Genomic DNA, 24,207 nt, shown 5'->3' with positions numbered 1-24,207 from the left:
AAAGCGTTATCCTTGGTGTAGGAAGTCTTGTGCTTAGCAAGTAATAACCAACAAGTTGCTTGTATTATTGCGAGCTATTCTGTTTTATAAAGGTGCTTTTATATAAACCTTTCACAATATATATATATATATTTATATATATTTATATATATATATATTTCACAATATATATATATATATATATATATAATATATATATAAAGAGTGTCCTGTCTTTAAATATTTAAATTTAGCGTTTTAAAGTGTCAGATGACATGAAAAAATAATATGGTGGCTGATGAAGACGTATAATAATAATAAAGTAATTAATAACGTAAGAGTTGATTTAAATGATTTTTCTTACAATGTAAATTAAAATTTTATGAAATAAAAACTTTATTTTCAGAGCAACGCAATTAGTTTATTTTTAAAGAAATATCTTAAATATATTTGTCAACGTATGAAGAAAAATATACGCTTCAGCCTGTAACATACCACTGCTGGGTATAGGCCTCTTTCCCCGTGTACTAGAAGAATCAGAGCTGAATCCACCACGCTGCTCCAATTCGGGTTGGCGGATATATTCCCTACTATGAGTAACGATCGCTATCAGGTGTCACATGATAACAATCGGGACCAATGGCTTAACGTGCTCTCCGAGGCACGGTGGGGAGACATACAACGTGAATATATATTTTATAATATTATAACAAAACTTCAAATTCTATATTTATCTGTATAAGACTGTACTTATATCTTTTAGGCTGTAAAGCGCCATGATATACCCATATGAATCTCTACTTCTTTACGCGAAGTATTTTAAAGTTGTCTTAAAAAATATTTTTAACACCCGACGCAAAAAGAGGGGTTTGACGTGTCTGTCTGTCTGTCTGTCTGTGGCTCCGTAACTCGCGAACGGATGCAGCGATTTCAATTTAGTTTTTTTTGTATGAAAGGTGAGTTACGGGCGAGTGTTTTTAGATATGTTTTATGAAAATCGGTTGAGTCGTTTAAAAGTTGTGGGGGGAGAAAGTGGGGAAGAATAACCGCATGTTTGCAAATATATTTATGCCCCTGTATGGCTACGGTAGCAATGAATATAGCCACCCCCTCTCTTCCCGTGGGTGTCGTAAGAGGCAAGGGATAACACAGTTCCACTGCCACCTTTTTAAAGGCAACTCAGGTTATTGTGTCAGTTTTTTTTAAATTTAATTTTTATATCTCTTATCCTATGATGAATGTAGTCGTTAAAAATATAGATGATATAATTGCTAAAGGAAAATTAACATCCTATCATTAAGTCTCCATTAAATCGTTACAAACACTGTAAAATTTATAAGAACTTCTCACTTAGTCTGTAAATGGTAATTGTTTTAAGAAATATTTTTTTTAAAAATAGTTCAGTAAACACAATTATGGTCGACATCATAGTATCATTATAAATAGGTTCAAATGAACTTTACATAGAGTTATTTTTACCTTGATCTTTTAGAAGGTTAGTTCAAACATTTTAATGATAATTTTGCTTAGGCTAAGGCAGGGTTATTTTTGCGCAGTTAAATTACAATGTATCGTCAAATTGCTATTGCTGCTATTATAATTAATATAGGAGTTTAACTTAGCATAAAATGAGCACTGAATACCAAAACAAAATTACATTTTTTGCTATGACAATTGGTAGTAAATGGTAAGCCTAATCTATCACGCTGCTCTTATGCAGATTTGTAGTATTATGCAGATTCCTACCAAGAGTAATTATCGTTTTAAGATATTTATAACAAAAACCGAGACTTGTACAACTACACATAAAACTTAATTATAAATGTTAGAACAAAGGCTAATGGGCTAACGATTGTGGGTGCGATCTCAGCACGTGACAAATATTTTTTAGGTCATACTGATATTTTTGTTGATCCTGTATTGTTTGTGTTGTGTGTGTTTTTGCAACCCTAATTAAGTATTATTATACTACTGGGAGCTGTAAAGTATTAAGTGTTTATGTATTAATTTAAGATCATCAGATCTAACGATAAGATCGAGTCCAATGAAATAGCTCCCTAACGTTCAGTATGTGTTTAATTCTGCGTGTGTAGTATTTTGTAATTCAAATGGACATTAGCAAGATGTCTTGGCTCGTGAATCCTATTATTTCTTCTCGACATTCCTGTTAAGTAAGTGTTATTGCGGTATAGATGGCGTTAATTGGTAATAATTTGAAGAACTCAATTTTCTTGTGGATCGTTATTTTTATGATTACTAAAACACTATGAAATATGATATATTATAGTTTCAACATGTGTTGTCGGCTTGCAATTAGTTTTTTTTAGTAAGTACGCTTAGTTTCTGCTTTTAATTAATGTCGTTATCATGACGAACTTATATGGCATGGAAGAGATGAATCGATATTAGACAATAATGGGTTTATTATTCGTGTTAGCACAACTTAATTTTCGAGTTAAATTTACTTTAAATATTGTTCTTATGTTATGGATGAACATTGAAACAGTATATTAAGGACATGTATTATTTATTTTTTTAACCGACTTCCAAAAAAGGAGGAGGTTCTCAATTCGACTGTATTTTTTTTTTTTTTTTTTTTTTATGTATGTTACATCAGAACTTTTGACCAGGTAGACCGATTTCGACAAATTTTGTTTTAATCGAAAGGTGGTGTGTGCCGATTGGTCCCATTTAAATTTATTTGAGATCTAACAACTACTTTTCGAATTATATCTAATAATGCGTTTTTACTTGACGCTTTTTTCGTCGACCTACGTTGTATTATACCACATAACTTTCTACTGGGTGTACCGATTTTGATAATTCTTTTTTTTGTTGGAAAGGGGATATCCCTAGTTTGGTACCATGGTAAGGAAACCAGGATCTGATGATGGGATCCCAGAGAAATCGAGAGAAACTCTTGAAAATCCGCAATAACTTTTTACTGGTTGTATCGATTTTGATAATTTTTACTTTAATCGAAAGCTGATGTTTATCATGTGGTCACATATAAATTTTATCGAGATCTGATAACTACTTTTTGATTAATCTTTGATAACGCGTATTTACTTGACATTATTTTCGTCACCTTACGTTGTATTATACCTCATAACTTTTTACTGGGTGCATCGATTTTGACGTTTCTTATATAAATTAAAAGCTACTATTCGTCACGTGGTCCCATTCAAATTTAATTGAGATTTGATTCGTAATTTGTGAGTTATATCTAATATTGCGTATTTACTTGACGGTTTTTTCGTCACCCTACGTTGTATTATACGTTATATCTTTTTACTGGGTGCACTGATTTTGATCTTTTTTGTATAAATCAAAAGCTAATACTTGTCATGTCGTCCGTTTTAAATATGATTGAGATATAATGAGCAATTTTTGAGTAATCTTTGATGACACGTATTTACATGACGATGTTAAGACGACTGTGGTCATGTTCAATACTTTGCCACAACGCCATCTATCAAAATGTTATGAAATTACTTCGTTCACTATCGATCAAATTACAATATTCCACTAGAGTAGAGAGTAGCAGTTTATTCGTTATAAATATATTTGAGCTTTTAATTTTTGAGTTATCGCTAATACTGGGTATTTACTTGGCTATTTTACGTCGACCAACGTTATATTAACCTCATTACTATTTTACTGGGTGGACCGATATCGATGATTCTTTTTTTAATCGATAGGTGGTGCTTGTCATGTGGTCCCATTTAAATATAATTGAGATTTGACTCGAACTTTTTGAGCTATATCTGATATGGCGTATTTACATGACTGTTTTTGGAGTTTTCTCCTTAAGAATCGATTTTCATTTAAGGCCCCGGAATGAAAAAATTGAACAGTAAAATCTACTGAACGAATGACCTTGTTAGAGATGGCGTTCAGACGTTTTCTAATAACGCAATTAGGTTCCGATAGATGGCGTTATTGCATTCATTTATTTACAATTTGATATAGTAATAATATATTTCTTAGACTAGTAAGCCTTTTTGTGCCTATTTAGACAGTTGATCTGAAGGGGTAAACTCCAGTCGTGCATCGGAGCTGTGTGAAAACATGAACATTACATATTTTTAATAAAAAAGACATAAACCGTAATTCAATATAAATCCGCTTCAACTAAAAAACCCGCCGTAATAAGCGATGTCAGCGCTTCGCGCGAATCGACGACGGGCCTTTTATGAAATTTCTGCCTACAATCGCTAACAAAATGTTAAAAATAACAGTAGAACATTATATAATTCTACAATTTTATAATGTCGCGTTATATGGAATACGAACAAAGTATTACTATTTTTTCGTCGATCTACGTTGTATTACTCTTCGATGTAATTGAAGTCGGTTTTTTTTTCGTTTGCGAGCAAACACAATTATATTACATTTAGTACTTAAACATGCGGTGAAGTAGTTTGATTAATCAAGTTGAAATATTTTCCTCCATAGAAGAAGAGGCATATGAATAATTGTTACGACATTTTTAGATTGTAAAAAAATAAGTATACAATTTAAAGATCGATACTGAAAAACAATTGTTAAGGTATCAAAATAAACCAACTATGTATTTGATGATAAAAGTTAATAAACTATTTATTTATGTACCGAGTAGGTACTCGTTGACATTTTGAGGAAAATAATTTTTAATTACAATCCTCTTCATACTTCGTTAATAGCTTCGTTAACTGCAGCTATTTATTACGTTCGTTTTCACAATCAAGCCAATCATCAGATTAATAACTTTCCCCGCTCATTAAACGATCAACTGAAAGTTTTAATAGTAGACGAATAAAATGTATAAAACCTTTTTTTGGCGTACTCTTTTGTTTGAAATAAATAATGTGTATAATTAAAAAAATATATTACCCGCTTAATTTTTTTACTATTAAATTATAATATAAATTACTTTTTTTAATATAAATTATAGAGCTGTTACAGTTTTCCGCCTTAAGAAATAATTAAGAAATTTTTGATAAAAACTCTTACAATTTTACAAAACAAAAAAAGAAATAATATTTTGGCATTGTACTTTTTATCATAAGTCCGATTAAAATTTACTTTATTTATTTATCATTACCGTTTATTTTTAAACGATGTTTTGTTATAACGAATTAAAAAGTGAGGGTTCCTTAACTTATTATTTATTCTTATCATCATCATTATCACTTCAGCCGAATACAGTTCACTGCTGGACATAGGCCTCCAAAAGTTCAAAAGTCAAAAGTTGGCGTGAACTTATGGAGGCCTATGTCCAGCAGTGGACTGTGATCGGCTGAAATGATGATGATGATGATGACATACTAAAGCTTCTAATAAGTGTAAAAGTAATTATTAGAAAAAAAAATTGTAGTTAAAGTACAAAAAAATGTTACCGTCATCAGTCTTGTGAACTGAATGAACGAGTCCGAAACGAGAAATTTTTCAAATTACGTTAAAACTCGAAGTCAAAAAACTATAAACGTAACAAATTTTAAAGTATCACTTACATACGAAACCGAGAGGCGTTGTATTTTGGTATACGATAATTTACTAGGTAGACGTAATTTCCTAAAAAATATATTAAAAACATCGATGATACCCGTGTGAAACTTGAGAAACATAGAAAAAAGGTTATACAACTATTAATCTTAAATGCTAATTATTATCTATGAAGTTTAAATAATACCGTAGTAATCACTAAGAGAACTTTCACACACATGCGTAAATTTGAAGTATGTGTGTGTATAGTGTTTGGTGTGTGAATCTGTGTTGAAGCGATTTGTTAAGTTATCGTGTGGGGTGTGGGTACCGCTATTGCGTAGGCTGTGCTTAGTATGGCAATTTATAATTAAATGTAGTGCGTATTTTAGTGAAATAAAAAAATATATATTACAAACTTAATGTGTGTGTAACGTTTAAATGCAAATGATTTCGTGTAAGCGCATCTTTATACCTATATGAAAAAAATATTGAAGTATATTGCTGGGTAATTATTTTCGATAATTTATATTTTTCTATATGATAACGCCTACTGTTGGTGTATCTTGTTAGTTATTTACTAAAGCGATACCAACATTGTCAAAGTGATTTTTGTATACAAGTATGTGTATGTACAAAATACTTCGAACGCGATGCAGTATGTATTTGAGCTCAGTTTTTCATTATTCATAAGTTTCCTGTCGATGTCTTGATTATGTTTACATATAAAATTTACAAAATCGCGGATCACATGCTTTTAGACTTAAAATTAATTATGAGGCTTATAATCGAAGTGCAGTAACTAAAAATGTCAGAAAACCAGTACTTATACTATATATTAAACAGGGCAGGCGAAATCTAGGACTTTTAATGAAAATACTAATGTAGAAAATACTAAATGTAGGACTTTTAATGAAAATACTAAACAAGGGTTTTGTGCATTTAAACTTAAAACAAAACTTACTGAACAAGGTTTAGGTACTTCAAGTCACTACTTACAACAAATAAAACTTATCCAGTAGTAACTTATTATATTGTTATGAAAACGAATCAAGGAAGAAGAATATGTCCAGTAATTCCAATTACATCAATACGTACAGGAAATTACAGAACGTTGAATGTTCAGTAAGTTTTTGCGATAGCTGCGCAAGCGCATGATTTATGCTCGCCTTTGTGTAGTACGAACTGTAAATAGACCGCTATTCCCACGGCCGGATTCAGCTGCATTCACATGTATGAATTTACTAAGTTCTTTAACTTGCTTAATAAATGTCTAGGGTAGATATTACTAATATAAAGAAAAAAATGTAGGTTTTTGATTGGTTATTGTAACCACGCAATAAAATTTGTTATTATTTCTTGTTTTTACCCTTTTCCCAAAAATGTGCCATATTCGACAAAAATTATTTCATTAAATATTCACTAAATTTGCAGTTTTTGTTGACTGCCATAAATCAAGAAGACTTGGTGGATAGAACATGGAAATCCATATCAGATGGTCACAATTTTAAATCTAGGATAACGATTTGTTTAAATTCTTTATAACGAATTATAGTTAGGTATGTAAGTCATATTAAAGTGAGAAATATAAGCAAAACATTTTCTGATTTTTCATACATTTCTGATATTCCGAATATTAATTTCAAAATTCGGTTTTAAAATTATGACAAATAAATATAATTAAATTGGTACTGTTTGATTTTTAGTTTTTCTTTAGTCTTGTCTACTATAGAAAAATTTTATGAGCTCATGTTTCTATGTATTTGTGTGTATGTATTATGACAAGGACCGATTACTTTATTATTTTTTAATCTAGGTTGCATATTTAAATCAAAATTAGCAGTCTCAATTTTTATTTATCGATCATTGCAGCTAATATTGCGTCAATGTTATTTATTATTAGCTAAATTCACGCTTCTAACCTAGAAGTTAGTCCTAGACACAGTTTACGAACGATAAGAAATAGAATGACATCATTTTAAAGCAAATATAATTATGCAAAATGATATTTTACATTCGAAAAAAAAAAAAAACCGGTACGTTTCGCCCACTTACTCGTACTTTTTAAACTTACTTTCGAAATATATTTGTTTTTAATTCTTACGGTAATTTCTTCCGTGAGAATCGGACCTTTTGTCACGTTTGTGGGTTATGTTTGGAGGTGAAAAGGTTATTCGGTTTTTGATTAAAATGAGAGTTGTGAATGAGGTCTCCATTAAAATTTTTAACATTATTAAGATTTGAGATTTGTAATCTGACAAGTATAATTGAACTATCTTTTTTTGGGTCCAGGTTTATCTTTTTAATTATCATGAATTTGACTTCTGTGAGTTTCTTTGGATTGGCTCGAGATGATTTTATAAAGTTGAAAGGGCATACTGTAAATGGGACAGACGAATAAAGAGAGAGGCTTGTGTTAATTTATATGGTTTTTTGACCACTTTTGCAATTTTATTTCATGACAATTGCCTTGTACTTATAATGCTGAGCGTATAGTTATCAGATTGTATAGTTTAAATACGTAAATAGCCTATATTAAATATACTAAATAACTTTTTATTATTAAAAGTATATTCAACTTTGTCCATAATAAACAACTACTTGGCATTGTTAGTCCCAGCTTTTGTCACCTAGGTTTGTTTTCGACTAACACTTTTCAGCTTTGTTCCATCTTTTGGTCTGATTTTATTCATTTTATTCTGAATAAACATTGTTTTAAAACATGTTTGTTGCTGTAAAACTTAGACACCTGTATAAGATTGTATATTCGCATGTCCATAAGAAGTCCTGGTCCTTAATATATCTGCCTTTATTAGAACTTATTTGAACTATTGTTGCTATCATGATATATGTAATTATACTGTCTTCTTAAAATTAATCAACTTTATAAAGTATACGCTGTCTGTCTGACAGAATAGATTTTCTAGCAGCGAGTGTTGAAACACTGAGACTTTGCTAATTTGATAGTTGAGTGACAAGGTGACTAGGTGAGTATTGTAATCACGCCCTTAGAAGATTTTATAAGGATTATGAAATAGATTTTCCAATATTTTCCTTCCTAGGGAACCTACCCTTACATGGGGAAAGAGGCTTATGAACAGCAGTGGGATACAGATTGATTCATTATTAGCAAGGAAATATTTAGTGAAGATTCAGAGGTTATAGCAAAAGTGTGTTGATGATATAACTAGTTATAAACAATTTGAACTTCGGCGTCGATTATTTACGAGATTGTTTATTTTTAGAGGCAATTCGACATTAAATAGTTAGTATGGCTGAGTTTCATATAGTGAAAAAGAGATTCAAAACTTTTTCCTTCATAAACCAACCTAGTTTCTTCATTATCACTTTCATCTTTTAAGTGCAAATTAATCGTGCTCCTGTGGAGAATAGGTTACGCACAACGTATATAGTAAAGACTTATGATTATTTTCGTTTAAAATATATTAAACAAATAATTAATGAATTATAATTATTGGAGTGTACAGATAGTCCTAGACTTTTCTAGTATTTTCACACAAGAAATACTAAATACAACAATCAGAGCAGGGAATTATGAAACCCAGTAAGCTCCTGCGTCTTCCGTGTTATGCTGTAACAGCCTTGTTTGACTGTCGCAAGGAACCATAGGCTGTTGTTACAACAGCAACAATTGTGGTAAGACTTAACGAGCGTTGGATACGACAAATATTTTAAACTACATATAATAAATTGTATAGTCTAAGGCCCCTCGTAGAAAATGTCACCTGTGTCGGGAGTCCGGGAACACACAATACACAATACACAAGTACAAACGCCCAGACTACGGCAAACACTTGTATGGACAATACATTTTTAACATTTAAAAAAATGAAATAAACTACGAAGTAGGCACTTTATGTCATATCACTAGTCAACAACTATGTATCAACTAGTTGGCGCATGTTGAAATCTAAGTGAAATTATTTTAAAGAAACAAAGCCTATTGTGCAGAAAACTTATTTAGTTTTATTAAAATAAAAAATAAAAATAGAATTCTTAATCTGAACCCGCTACTCGGTTAAACTGACGTACTTTAAAAATTTTCCCAGACTTGCCAGTTCCTTTATGTTAAATTCTGTATTGATAGATCCATTATGGATCTGTAAGATTTAAAACCTAATTACATACCAGTAAAACCGAAAAACTCGTGCCACGATTATAAATAAAAATATGGATAAACAGATATTTATAACTTAATCATAGCAGAACGACTAAACGGATCCGAATGAAATTTGGCACAGAGATAGTCTAAAACAAGGCAATGCTTCTTCTTTGTAAAATATTACAGTTTTCGTGGGATACATTTTCGCCCAACGGAAGGCTTAGACCACAGTTATCTAGTATATAGGAACTTATACCGAAATTAGTCGTGGCAAGATAGTATCTAGTAAAATACATACCACTTAATTTCTGTATTCACTTACGGGCAGTTACAAAGCGTACAGTACCGATGTGTGGGCGCAAGGTCGTACCCACTCCATTCATAACCTGATATACTTGCAGCGGTTTATATCACCGATGACATTTTTGCATTAATATTTTGATAGCGATCTTTAATTTATTTTCACATTTTGAATCCATCAACAACGCTGAGTGTTAACTCACTTATACTAAGTATATATTTAGAAATCAATGTGATGTTTGTTTGAATGTGTAATCTTAAAATGATCCGATATTTAAACATGTTTTATGCCATAGAAAGCCTGTTTGTTAATGAATTTGTTAATGTTTATAGGCTGTAATATATCACGTTGATATTCATCAGAGACTAGCAAGGATATTAACAGTTAATGCGGGTCTGCAAAAAAAAATGCGGGGTAAAACAAATATCATAAAACTTATTAAGAAATAAACAAAGCAGTAGTTATTTCACTCGACTTCGTCTGCTTATTACGTCATCATTAAAAATAGAGTATTATCAATGTATCAAGTATGTACATAAATACGCTTCTCACGTTTTTGTGATACTGAACTCAATAAACGTGATTCAAAAACATGTCGAACATTTTTAGTGCCGAGATTGTACCCGACTGTCACTATTTGTTATGGGTAGTTATTATTATTATTATTTTTCATATAACTAGGTCGGCAAACAAGCGTACGGCTCACCTAATGGTAAGCGATTACCGCAATTTATAGACGCCTGCAACACCAGAAGTATGTCAAGCGTGTTGCTGACTCTATCCTCAATCCCCCCCAGGAGCTCTAGTCACCTTACTCACCAACATTAGTACTACTAACTGTGGTCTTCTCTAAGGTCGAGGCTACTACCCCAGTCGGGCTGCTCCATATTTTGAGCAGGAACTTTCCTGCTGTGCCTTACCTCAGGTAAATATTACTTTATTGCTTATTAGATTATCATAATATTATTAACTGACTTTGTATATATATTTACATAAATTTATTACTTATATCGACTACTAAACGTTTGTTGCTGTGTGGTTTCGGCAGTAAAGAATATCCACCCCCTCTTCTCTTCTCGTGAATGTCGTAAGAGGCGACTAAGGGATAACACAGTTCCACTACCACCTTCGAACTGTTAAGCCGATCGACGGCGGGATAACCATCCAACTGCTGACTTTACAGATAAAAGAAGAATCTTTTTCAGAGAATAATGTCAAAATACATTTAAAATGTTAAAAATTCGAAAAAGTTTTTATAACGTCTCTAACTCTACAAAGTAATAAAGACATATTTTAGTAAAAAAATACAGATTGGCATTTCACAGCGGACGCACAGACACTCCCATGGTCTTACGGTAAGAAATTATGTCATCGGTCTTTAATCTTTAAGCTTTGCACGGTTTTCATTTTATACAAACTATGATGTAGTTGCAATAAATAAAACAAAATTAGAATTTAAAAAAAAAACTTCGTTACGCACGCTTGACTTGGGGAGTAAATTGGTGAATGTAAACGAGAGCGTTACGAAAAGTGTGATCGGGCGTGACGTACGGAGCAAGAGGGAGAGAGAGAGGTACGAAGTACACATTTTCTTTCTCTCTTTTTCTCATAGCCAGTTACGTTTCGTATATCGAAGACACAGTGCAGGCCTATTGTGGAGACCTATTGCTACAGAAGTTTTACTTCGGTCGTGTTGTCTAAAGCACAATCGTTTTTTTTTTAGTGAAATAATAATTATAATATTAGGTTTTGAGTTTGAGTCCAGTTGATTTTTTTATTTTTAAGATAATTCCTTTCCATTTCCTTTGCCCTAAGGTTGCCTGGAAGAGATCGCTTTTTAGCGATAATGCCGCCCTTTGTACCTAATGAATATATTGTCAATATTTGTTTTCTTTCTTTGATAATGTATTATTTCTGTTTTTGGTGTACAATAAAGTGTATTATTATTATTATTATTACTAGAATAACTGTTACAGGTAAAAATGTGACGATATATCATTTATTTTTTATTACTAGGCGTCTTATTCAAGTGTAATCAAATTCACTATACTAATGATATTTGATACTTTAAAAATAAAACTTTTATGAGAGACCAGTGTAGTATACTATATTCTCAGAGAAAATTTTCGTACGGTGTGAATTTCTTTTTCTTAGCTGCTCTGTTGCCCCTTTTTTTTAGCCAGTGACATATTTACTTCACAGTTCCTTAAATATGACAAACTTTATTTTATAGGTAGTTGTCCATCTGCACGATTTTTAATGCCAATATTTTTGGTTTTTATAAGCTACAATGGCCTTCTCGAAAGATCACTCGATCATTTTCTAAGTTTGATGTGATTAAAAAGTGAAAATTCATGCCATATTTGACCTTGACTTTGAATAAAGAGATCCGGTATGCACCGAGCGAGCGCTTTTCCTGTCCATACATACTTATACATATCTCAAATATATATGTATATAGACATACATACATACATACATATCTGGCTACTTTCATCGTCTTCAATAGGTCATATATGTTTATAGAAAGCAGATGTGAAGATTGTGACGGTATTTTATAATTACTCGACTACGGCGCGGATAATGAGTGTAATGTTTTACGTTCTCAGTTTTTCTATTAAAACTGTATGTATTGTTTGGTATTTAAATAAAGATTTTCCAAATCTGAATTAAAAAATAAATCTAAAGGATAAACTTGGGAATATGAAAATAAGTTATTTCATATTGTTTTCTAATGCTTCCGCGAATTTCATTCATTATAATGAAACAATTTTTTAGGATTTATCACGGTTTATTAAGTATTTTAAATGCCTGACGTTTCGGATACTTTACAGCAACCATGGTCACGGGGAGACTTAAAAACCGCGATATAACCGCGATTTCCGAAAATCCGAAGAGTTGTTTCATTATAATAAGTTAATCACCTTACATCACTCACACTACTACTTACAACTCCATTAAATATAATTTACGGAAATGTTTACACTGTAAATATTATAATATATTTAGAAATAATATTGTTAAATAATTGTTTAGACCAGATACGTATTGAATCTTGTAAAATTAATTATATTGACAATATCTTGCATTTTTTTTTTTTGGCAATACAATAAGAACTAGGAAAAAGGGACCATTTTGTAAGACTTACAATTTTTGAAATGTTAAATTAAGCCCCGGGGCGTCGTGGGACCTTTAATTTGCCACTGTTGATCCGTCCCTGGTAGTCTGTCAGATCACGTCCGGTTTTCACTAAAAGGAGTCAAGGATTCAACCTCGTTACAAATCTGAAGTCGTGGTCATGCATTATTGAACACATCATTGCTGTCAACTCCAAAATGGACAAGCTGTGGTAAAACTCCTATCGCCGACCACCGTACGTGTAACTTGCAAAGCTATTTCCGGTTCAAACTAGAATAATGTCGTTTTTATTGCCCTAGATAATTACGTAAAATGACTTTAAGTATTACAAACTTATGTTACGTCTATAGCATATAATTTTAAAGTGTGAATTAATAATTATAATGAATGCTTCAGATATTAATTTTGCTTGGAACGATCGAAATTCACAGGTTCGAATTTGATTTGCGCCACGAGTTTTGGTATGATGTTTATTTATTATTGTAAATGCACAATTTATATAAATTTACAACAAAAAATGTATATTAACCAGCTGTTACCTAAACATAGGTATTTTATTGCCTACCTTAGATGTGAGTTTGTTAAATATATTTACGATTAAATGGGACCATGTGACAAGAACTGGCTTTCGATTAAGAAATTAATCATCAAAATCGGAATACCCAGTCAAAAGTTATAAGGTACATACCAACAAATACACACACATAAAAAATGAAGTCGAATTATGACCCTCTTACTTTTTTAAAGTCAGTTAAGAAAGCTACTTTTGATAGTTCGGTGATATCTGTATATACCAGATCTTTTGAATTCGTTCTACGTATCGATACATTATTTATTTTACCGCGGCGATATTTCGGGATTCACTTGAAGTTTATTTATAGCCCTTTGTATTAATATGACGAGAAGGGGTATGTTTGTTTAAAAATCTTCAAACGATTTAATGCTTTGTAATAAACTTGTACAAAATTAAAAATTTGTCTAAGAGACTATGATACCTTGGCATGATTACTTTTTTTATGATTAGAATAAGTTTTTATGTATTCGTGTTTATCATTTCAATTGTTTTTTATTTTTCTTCTTAAGAAATACTTCTTGCAATGTTTTCCTCGCTATATGAAACACTTACTCATGACCATGGGTTTTCTGAAAGAAATCTCTTTCAGAGATAAGTCCACCTTTGCCATAAACCTTACTATAATTTAATTTTTGTATATGTTTTTTTGAGAGCAATAAAGTATATAACATATATTCAAGTTAGCAAGAGGCAAATTAGATGTAGGAGTGTACTTGAAAAATTGGGAAAAACGTTAAAGATATAAGAAATTAAGTTATTCAGAATCATACATGATATACGTAATACACCTCGTTACTACATTTTTTTTGTTATATTTTTCTTCCTAATTTTCAATGACACTTTTTGTCACGTAGTGTAAATACTAGGCTACATAAAAGTAAAATTGGTTATAGCTAACATCCACAATGTATTTTTAAATGTGACATATGTATAGGCGAAAAATTTCTCAACCAAATGTAGAATTTAAAATCTATTTATAAATACACTAATAATAAGTATTACATAACACGCTGCCCACAAGGAACAGTCACATGGAAGTCTCTTGACACTCCCTATATGGACACAGTCCATTGCCGCCTGAATTTCTTTTTCACCAAAAACAGACAATGCTTCCTCGGCATCGGAGCGAACACATAAGTACGATCGCCTTTATTTGGTGAGATGGTTTTTCTGTGATTCATAGAAGGACGAAGTTTTGTTATTCTTGAAATTCATAGTAAGGTACTAAATAAGGGTATGAGGAGATATAAAAAGTCAACAAGCGTAGTTCTGTTTACGTACAAAATACACACACGCATAAAAACAGTTACAAAAACTTGACCATATATGAAACAGTGGTCAACCATTTCTAAGAAGAAGAAAATATGAGAAAATCATATTGCAATTTATAGTAATGAATGATACAGCCTCCCAATGCTGGGCATAGGCCTTTGTCTCAATTTAGAAGTGGGGTTGGACCCACTACCATCAGTGTCCCGAGCGTGAATCTAAACCGTGACCATCGGTGTTGCGGCGCCTAACACTGGAGCAGTTACCAATTTTACTGTCGGAAAACTTCTTTACTCAATCTTGACTTGGGTAGTAAACTGGTGAATGCATGACGAGATCGTTACGAAAAGTGTGATCGGGTGAGGTGAACGGAAGATGAGAGGGAGATATAAGTTAGTGAAGATAGAAAGAGAGAGAGTTACGTTTCGTAAGCTTTAACTTAGTGGTGTGGTCTAAAGCACACTCGTTTTTTTTTAATATAATGTCACACACACACACACACACACACACACATAAAGAGTTATCATACTATATAAATACATAAATACATTATTTTACAAAAGTATTTATATGCTATTAAATTAAAATAAGAAATAGAGTGATTATATATTATTAGTAGATATATCTATAAATGGTGTTCTTGAATCTTCTCAAAATAACACCTGCGTCAATCTGAGTAATTTATTTTATCTGTTGTTGATAAAGTTGAGCTTTAAATAAAAATTAAATTTAGGATTGAGCAATAACTTTATAATATATTAAAAACAATCATGACTAATTTGTGTGAAATAATGTAAAATTTGAATTTGATTGCTTTTTTTTCCTTTTATTTACTAACTTAGGTGATCTTAGCGTTGTTGGTTTGGTTGGATTCTCAAAACAATATTTACGATTTAGCCTGTAACATCCCACTGCTGGGCATAGGCTTCTTTCTTCATGCAGGAGAAGGAACGGTGCTTAATCCACCACGCTGCTCCACTGCGGGTTCGCGGATATATTCCCTTCTATTTTAGTAACGATCGTTATCAGGTGTATATGATAACAAATGGGATCGACGCGATGGCTTAACGTACTCTCCAATGTACGATGTGGGAGACCCGCAAGGAAAGACATCAAAACCGGAAAGAAATATTTGTACAAATACAAATAGCCACCTTTAAGACCACCATAACATAGCCTTTAAGATATCTTCTTTCCAACAAAAAAAGGATCATCAAAATCGGTTCATAAAAAATATATATATGTGTCGGTCGAATTGAGTAACCTCCTGGAAGTTGGTTAAAAAATTTAAAAAAAAAGTTAACCGAATCGGTCCAGCCACTCTCAATTTTTGCGCTTAGCAACACACTGAGCCATTCATTTGACGACTGACCACCCAAATTAATAAGCTCCTTGTTTTAGAAGTTGATTTAAAAAGAAAACAAAAGAAATACAAAAACGAAGAGAAAATAATGCAATAGTATCTGGCAGCGGATTGTCCTGCAATCAGAAGTCTTGTCGATTTCTTGCTGCAGTTAATGACGAATCGATTGTTTGGCTTTTTACTGGTGTCCAAGTTATAAACGACAACCGGTTTAAATTTAAACAACAATAAATAAGGCCATTTTGAGTGGTACTGTAATATTTTTCTACATACTAACATTTTTAGTAGCATTTTCATAAAGAATTTTTATAATATTACTTATGTAATGTACAGATTGTTTGAGCGATTTTTCTATTAGTAGTAAGGAATATAGGATATTTGTTCTCAAAGGTAGAAATATTTCAAAGTATATATTTTTTAGTTTATAAGGTTTAAAACATATGCTGTGTGGTTACGGTATCAAAGAATATAGCCACCCCCTCTCTTCCCGTGGGTGTCGTAAGAGGCGACAAACGGATAACACAGTTCCACTACTACCTTAGAACTTAAAAAGCCGACCGACGGCGGAATAACCATCCAACAGCTGGCTTTGAAATAGACAGGCCGAAGACGGGCAGCAGCGTCTTCGGTGCGACAAAGCCAGCCCTACGGTCACCAACCCGCCTGCACAGCGTGGTGATCATGGGCAGAACATATGAGCCAAAAATGGCGTGAACTTGTGGAGGCCTATGTCCAGTAGTGGACTGCGAAAGGCTGCTATGAAGGCTTAAAACATTATTTAGTACTTTGTCACTCAAACTTACTAAATAGTTCTAAACGATAGGCTTACCGTATCTAAAAAAAAGTTCATTGTAGTTATACTTCTTTTGGTGTATTGGGGAAAACGACGAGAGTAAATTTTTAGGATACGCGCACACACCGCCACAAAAATCGACATCCTGAAGTTAAGCAAAGAACGTCAAGTTAGCCAGCCAATGAAGTATAACTTCTCACGTGCGTTAATAGCTATCCATACACTCCTTTTTATTTTTACTGTATAATAATGTAAATAAAAAAATTATATTTAAATACTCCCTAACTCTTTTAACAAATTACTTTAACTTTTATTTTAAGTTTATTAACACACTGTTTCTAATTTAATTTAATTTCTAGGTTAGATGACCTTAAGTTATTTCAAATGACACAGATTATATCGTTATTATAACAGAAAAATACCGTCACATCCTAGATTTACTAGACAGCCACCGAACTGGTGATCTGTAGTCATGGGTAATAAAAAGCATAATTATAATGAATGATGTTTAATATAATGGGTATTTCAAAGCCTTTTGGTGTTCAATTATAATAAGACAAACAACAGAGCTGGTGCGGCTTGTGAAGCGGCGGAAAAAACAAAAGCAGACAAATACAGGGGTCTAGGCTCCGAATATGATTTTGTCCCATTCGGTGTCGAGACCCTTGGACCGTGGGGTCCTAGTGCTATAACACTTTTTAAGGAAATATCGAAAAGGTTATTCGACGTCACAGGAGACCGAAGAGCAGGCAGCTACTTCGGACAAAGAATTAGTCTAGCTATTCAAAGGGGGAACGCTGCCAGTATCTTCGGAACCTTGCCTAAAGGGACTCCTTTTAATAATATTTTTTAATTATTATATTATGTATATATATATATATACTTAAGGTTTTTTAGTTTAATGTTATTTATCTAATAATTATTATTATTATATTATAAGTTGCTAATAAACTTTGTTCATATGAAATATTAAAAAAATAATATATTATAATAAAATAAAAATATGCATATGCAATAACGCTGCCTGTTACAAATTACACCGTTTTACCGCAAATTCCGCGTGCGCACGCGATCGGTTCTACTCTAAGAGGCAGGAATGCGATGATCACCCGATATTGAATATAGATTCATGGTTATTATATTTTTAAAAACTTAATAATTATATCAGATAAATCAATATCACCTTTTATAGAAAGCTGTTGAACACAGTGATTAATTTATATCGATTTAATAAAAGCAGACTAAAGAAAATTTAATGGTTAACACAGATAGTATCAACAAAAAAGTTTCAGTTACTTTTAATAGTTAAATAATAGTTACAAAACGAGCTGCTTTGTCACTAATTAATTATAACTATGTCGCTTATTTTTTTAATATAACTCGTATCGTGATGTTTTAAGGCCTATGTTATGACGAAGTATTTAATCTTCTGCTCTGCAGAATATCTTAATTCCGAATCGGTGCTAGCTTTAAATTAATTAAAATTAATAGGATAAATAAAGTTTTAATTTCTAAAATTACAATTCCTAAAGCGCTTTAAAAGTCGACTCGAATAAATTAAAATAAGTATAACGAAAACTTGACTTTGATTTTAAAATTAATTTTATATTGATCGATGTTAATTCAATTATAAAAATGAATAGAGAAACAGGCAACAGTTCTAGTATATATTATTTCATTCATAATGATAAGACTCGATATTACAAGAAATCTCAGCTCATTCTACTTTAATTTGAGAGTTATAGTAGAAGATCCGAGCCTAAATCAATAAAACGTAGAAGATAACTGGTATCGAGATACCTGTTTATACCTGGTAACCCAGTAGCTCGTCTGGGTTACCAGGTATAAACAGAATAATAGACGACCCAACGGCTGCACATTCTATACGTTTTATACTATCAAGTCATATTAAATTTTCTTATTATCTTGACGTTGCGATTTTCAGTGAAATATTTTTTTAAAATAATTAAAAATAGTCAGTCCAGATTTTTTTAGGCAAACCATTTTTTATATATTCTCTAATTTACTAAATTTATAGTATTTTTCATTTTATTATCAGCTCGGTGAAGATCGATTTATGTTCGGATTTTATACCATTAGAATTCTTTAGTGATATCATATCAACAGATATGACAGGGATCAAAAAATATAACCGAGCAACGGTATCATCACATGGTGATATATTGACACCAAAGGCAACAAACTGGCAAGTACCAACAATACCACTACTATAATAAAACGTAATTAACCACAACTAGCTTCGGCTAGTCCAACTTTCTGACATACGCACATAGCTATACCATACCAATACGTGTTTACAATAAGCGTCAGAGGACGTGACGGTAGAACGGCGCCATTGCACAGTCACGTATCGGCAAGTTCAATTTATATGTAGATGGTTAATTACCTAATTGAAATGGACATTCAGCACGAGTGACCGTGATTCTATTGTCTTATATTTCCCTGGGATATTTTAGTAATAATATTATATATAATATTTTTACATACATCTAATGTTAATTTTATAATTTGTCATGTAAAATGAAATATTAGATATTTATTAATCTAAGTACGTCACTTAAGTGTAAAAACCAATTGGCGAGTAATTGGTTTTTTTTGTTAAGAGGTAATTTTAAATAAATGAATGCTTGTACATAGAAAATAAATAAATACGTATTATGGCGTTTTTGGACGTTGTACCTTTAAGTGGTGATCACCACTTAAAGGTACAACTTATACACAGGTACAGGAATTTTGTGCAGAATTTCTGTGGTATTTTTGGACCTAAAAGCTTAAAAGTCCTTTTTTATTTTGTATAAAAATTAAATAAACACTTGAGAAAACTTAAAGTCTTAGAATTCTTGCATAGTTAGCGACAAAACTATATAGTTTTGTATATGGCTATTATAAAAAATTAAGTGAACATTTCTGCGATGTTAGAAAATTAGAAAACACGGTTGATTGTTAAACAATAATGCATTCAAAATCGTGGGTAACAAGAGTAGTAATCTATAATAATATATATAAAAGCGAAAGGTCACTCACTCATCACGAAATCTCCGAAACTATAACACTTACAAACTTGAAATTTGGCAGGTAGGCTCCTTATAAGACGTAGACATCCGCAAAGAACGGATTTCACGAAACTCGACCCTTAAAGGGGTAAAACGGGGGTTGGAAATTTGTATGAAAGTCCTATGTTTTTAAAGTACTTGAAATTTAAAACGTATGCTCTATAGATGATGATAAGGTGTCCAAATAATGTATCTTTAGAAATCAACTCCCTTTTGGGGTTAAAACGGGGGATGCTAGGTTGACTCACTCATCACAAAATCTCCGAAACTATAACACCTATAAACTTTAAATTTGGCAGAAAGGCTCCTTATAGAGCGTAGACATCCGCTAAGAACGTATTTTACGAAATTCGATCCTTAAGGGGGTAAAACTAGGGTTGGAAGTTTGTGTGAAAGTCCCATGTTTTTGAAGTAAGAGACTTGAAATTTAAAATGTATGCCTTGTAGATGATGAGAAAATGTCCAAATAATGTATCTTTAGAAATCAACTCCCTTTTGGGGTTAAAACGGGGGATGGTAGATTGACTCACTCATCACAAAATCTCCGAAACTATAACACCTATAAACTTTAAATTTGGCAGAAAGGCTCCTTATAGGGCGTAGACATCCACTAAAAACGGATTTTACGAAATTCGATCCTTAAGGGGGTAAAACGGGGTTTGGAGGGTGTGTGAAAGTCCCATGTTTTTGAAGTAAGAGACTTGAAATTTAAAATGTATGCCTTATAGATGATGAGAAAATGTCCAAATAATGTATCTTTAGAAATCAACTCCCTTTTGGGGTTAAAACGGGGGATGGTAGATTGATTCACTCATCACGAAATCGCCGGAACTATAACAGCTACAAACTTGAAATTTGGCAGATAGGTTCTTTATAGGTCGTAGACATTTGCTAAGAACGGGTTTTACGAAATTCGACTCCCAAAGGGGTAAAATGGGGCTTGAAAGTTTGTATGAAAGTTCTATATTTTTGAAGTAAGAGACTTGAAATTTAAAATGTACGCTCTTTAGATGGTGAGAAGGTGTCCAAATAATGTATCTTTAGAAATTAACTCCTTTTTGGGGTTAAAACGGGGGATGGTAGGTTGACTCCCTTATCACAAAATCTCCGAAACTATAACAGCTACAAAATTGAAATTTGGCCGGTAGGTTCCTTATAGGGCGTAGACATCCGCTAAGAATTGATTTTACGAAAATCGACCCCTAAGGGGATAAAACGGGGGTCGGAAGTTTGTATGAAAGTCTTATGTTTTTGAAGTAAGAGACTTGAAATTTAAAATATATGCTCTATAAATGGTGAGGAGGTGTCCAAATAATGCATCGTAAACTATGTATATAAAAGAGAAAGGTAAGGAAAGACTCATCACGAGAACTCAAAAACCGCTGGATGGTCTATCCATCCAGGTTGAACAAAGATAAAATTTGGCAGGGAGGTAGATTATAGTTAGCAGACGTCCACTAAACGGGTAAACTAACTAACGGGTTTTACGATATTCCACCGCTAAGGGGGTTGATAGTTTGTATGAGACATATACAGCCTGAAAATAAAACTAAAAATGTGGTGTATAGAGAGGTTTTATAAAAATAACTATTAAATTATACTAAATTGTGCCTTTCAAAAAGTTACTCAGTTTGATAAGCATTTCAAGTGGCTGAAATAAAAAAATAATTTGCGTTAAACATCTTAATAGTAACGCATATCTTCATAACCACGCGGACGTGGTCGCGGGCAACAGTTAGTGTATTATAAAACAAAGTCCCCAAAAGTGTATGTGATCGATTCGCTCAAAATCTACTGAACGAATTTTCATGCGGTTTCAGCATTACAGAGAGGGCTCCACCATTAGCAAGAAGAAGGTTTACGGAACGGCTAAGCCGATTTTGGTGAGAATTTAACTGGAAGTTTGCCGGGAAAACTTTGTGACACACTAATTTCAACGCGGGCGAAGCCGCGGGCACAGCTAGTATTATTATATATTTATTAATATTTAGCAATACTCTGGCTATTTACAGTAAACATAAACCTAAATAAACCTAATCTAATATCTACTTATGTATATCTACACCATTAATAGGTATACAAAGACCACCATTATCTCTGCCCAAAGGTTACCTGGATAAATCGCTCTCTAGCGATACGGCCGCCTTTTGTACTGATTTTCTATACTATCCCATTAAAAATGTATTAATACTATTACAGTAGAACTTACCAAATAACAGTCAATAGGCTTTTCCCTCGGTCTGTGGTAGGCTTTCTGCAGTTCTGTTTGTTTGAGTGCATGTGCGATGTGCAGCGCGCTTGCATCAAATCTCCCATATTGATAGTCTGGTGTGTCTCGAGATAACTCCCGCGCAGGGGAAGCGTGCACGCTACCTCCATTCGTAGCACGGGTTGGCGACACTAGTCAACAAAAACATTGATATTATTAACAATCAAATAAATCAAGAGAAAAATGATGAGACTTACATTTTAGTAAGAAAACGCAGGTATACTATATTCTGCCTCACTAGTAAACAAAAACGTACCCAGAAAAAGAATCGGAAAGTAAGTTGAAAAAGTACCAAGTTGTCTTTCAAATTATTAAAATATAATGTCCAAAACCCTGGTAGGTATCTTGATTAGCGCATAAGCCTGGCAAATTGTGATAGAGCCACATATCTTCTTTGGTAGAACTATATAGAGTCTATGGTAAAAAGTTTTTATTATCGGATCACGTTTCTGTTTACAATTGACGTTTAATAAATAACGCGGCTGAAACAGCGGGGCACGGCTAGTATTATATAAAAGAGCGTAACAAGTAATAATTTATTTATTTTGTTTAATATTATAATTACTACGATACGAATGAGTCATAACAGACCATTTCATCTTGGGTCGGTGGCAGTCTCTGGAATATTTTGATGGGCCCTTTTTTACAAAAGGAGTCAAAATAAAGTTACGCCGACATCGGGGCATTTATATAACCATTTGATTTATTATGTTAGGGTAGAGTCGTTGCTGATTGACTTGTCGGATGGGTCGAATGGAGGGTGTATTTTTTTTACTAACCCTTCGTGATTCAATAAAAATATAAATGTTGACTACATATTTCACTTTGTTCTGGTCTTTTAATCTTTATGTATATAAGTGAATTGGGGTAGGTAAGACTAGTTTTGAAAAGTAATCTACATTTTGGATTCAGTTGAGAAATTCCGTTGAATGTCGTCGGAGCTAAGAATTTAAATCCATCCAGAAAACATGAAGAGATCGTTATGTTAACTCGTAAGCAATAAAAAGATGCGGAGTAATTACATAGCCCTTTCTTCTCAGAAGTAGGTTAAAAAGGTACATTTTAATTTGTTAAGTTTTTTAGCCGTACCATACATTGCATATAATTAAAATTTATTATAATGAACTTAAGTTCTTCGGCTTGCTTTCGGCAAAAATAGTATACTATATTTAGAATACACAGCTTCAATATATTATTCTGATCATAAAATTATTCATCACACTAGTAAAATAGTGAAATTAAGTGCTACTTAGTTGATGTATGATTCAAGAAGTTATTACGCGAATATGATCTCTAATCCATGTACGTATGTTATAAATTCCTTCGATAACAATATCAGAAAATTTACACCTTGAAATGGGGCCAATGACCTTTTATATAACCATAAGTCACATACTGTGCCGTTCCGTAGAATTTAAACCTGCATACCTGTTCTAAGATACTATTAGAAAATGTAAATGTTCATTTGATCCGCTTATATGTGTCACAGATAATCTTGACATTATATTACTTAATTCAAAAGAAACATTACTAGTATCTGTGTCATCTACACACACAAACACAGTCTAGTAAATTTAATAAAGCTATGTACTAAAATTATGCTGTATTGTGTCAATTGTATTTTGACACTTTTTTTTTTAAATTGTAGTTCTATGGTATGTAGTGAAAATAACTATTAAGTTGTCAAGTTTCAAGTGTAAGTACTGTAAACATATTAATATTCAATATTTCGTGTAAATAAAAAAGAAAACGCATAAGCTGCGCAATTAATCATATTCATATTAGAAATATACGCTTCAGTAGGAGAGATCAGAGCTTAATCCACCACGCTGCTCCAATGCGGGTTGGCGGATGGTTG

At 32.4% G+C, this 24,207-nt stretch overlaps 1 protein-coding gene across 1 annotated transcript in view; it reads right to left on the bottom strand.

Moving 5' to 3' along the window:
- LOC123661645 (hillarin) overlaps positions 1-24,207 on the bottom strand; it is a 59,242-nt gene that overhangs the window by 20,044 nt on the left and 14,991 nt on the right. Inside the window, exon 3 of the mRNA XM_045596598.1 lies at positions 22,290-22,480. Coding sequence (XP_045452554.1) covers positions 22,290-22,480 — 191 coding nt within the window. The remainder of the gene's footprint in view (positions 1-22,289; positions 22,481-24,207) is intronic.

Source organism: Melitaea cinxia, chromosome 17 (genome assembly GCF_905220565.1).
Source record: "Melitaea cinxia chromosome 17, ilMelCinx1.1, whole genome shotgun sequence".
NCBI lineage: Eukaryota > Metazoa > Arthropoda > Insecta > Lepidoptera > Nymphalidae > Melitaea > Melitaea cinxia.
This window is presented reverse-complemented; position numbering and strand designations above follow the sequence as displayed.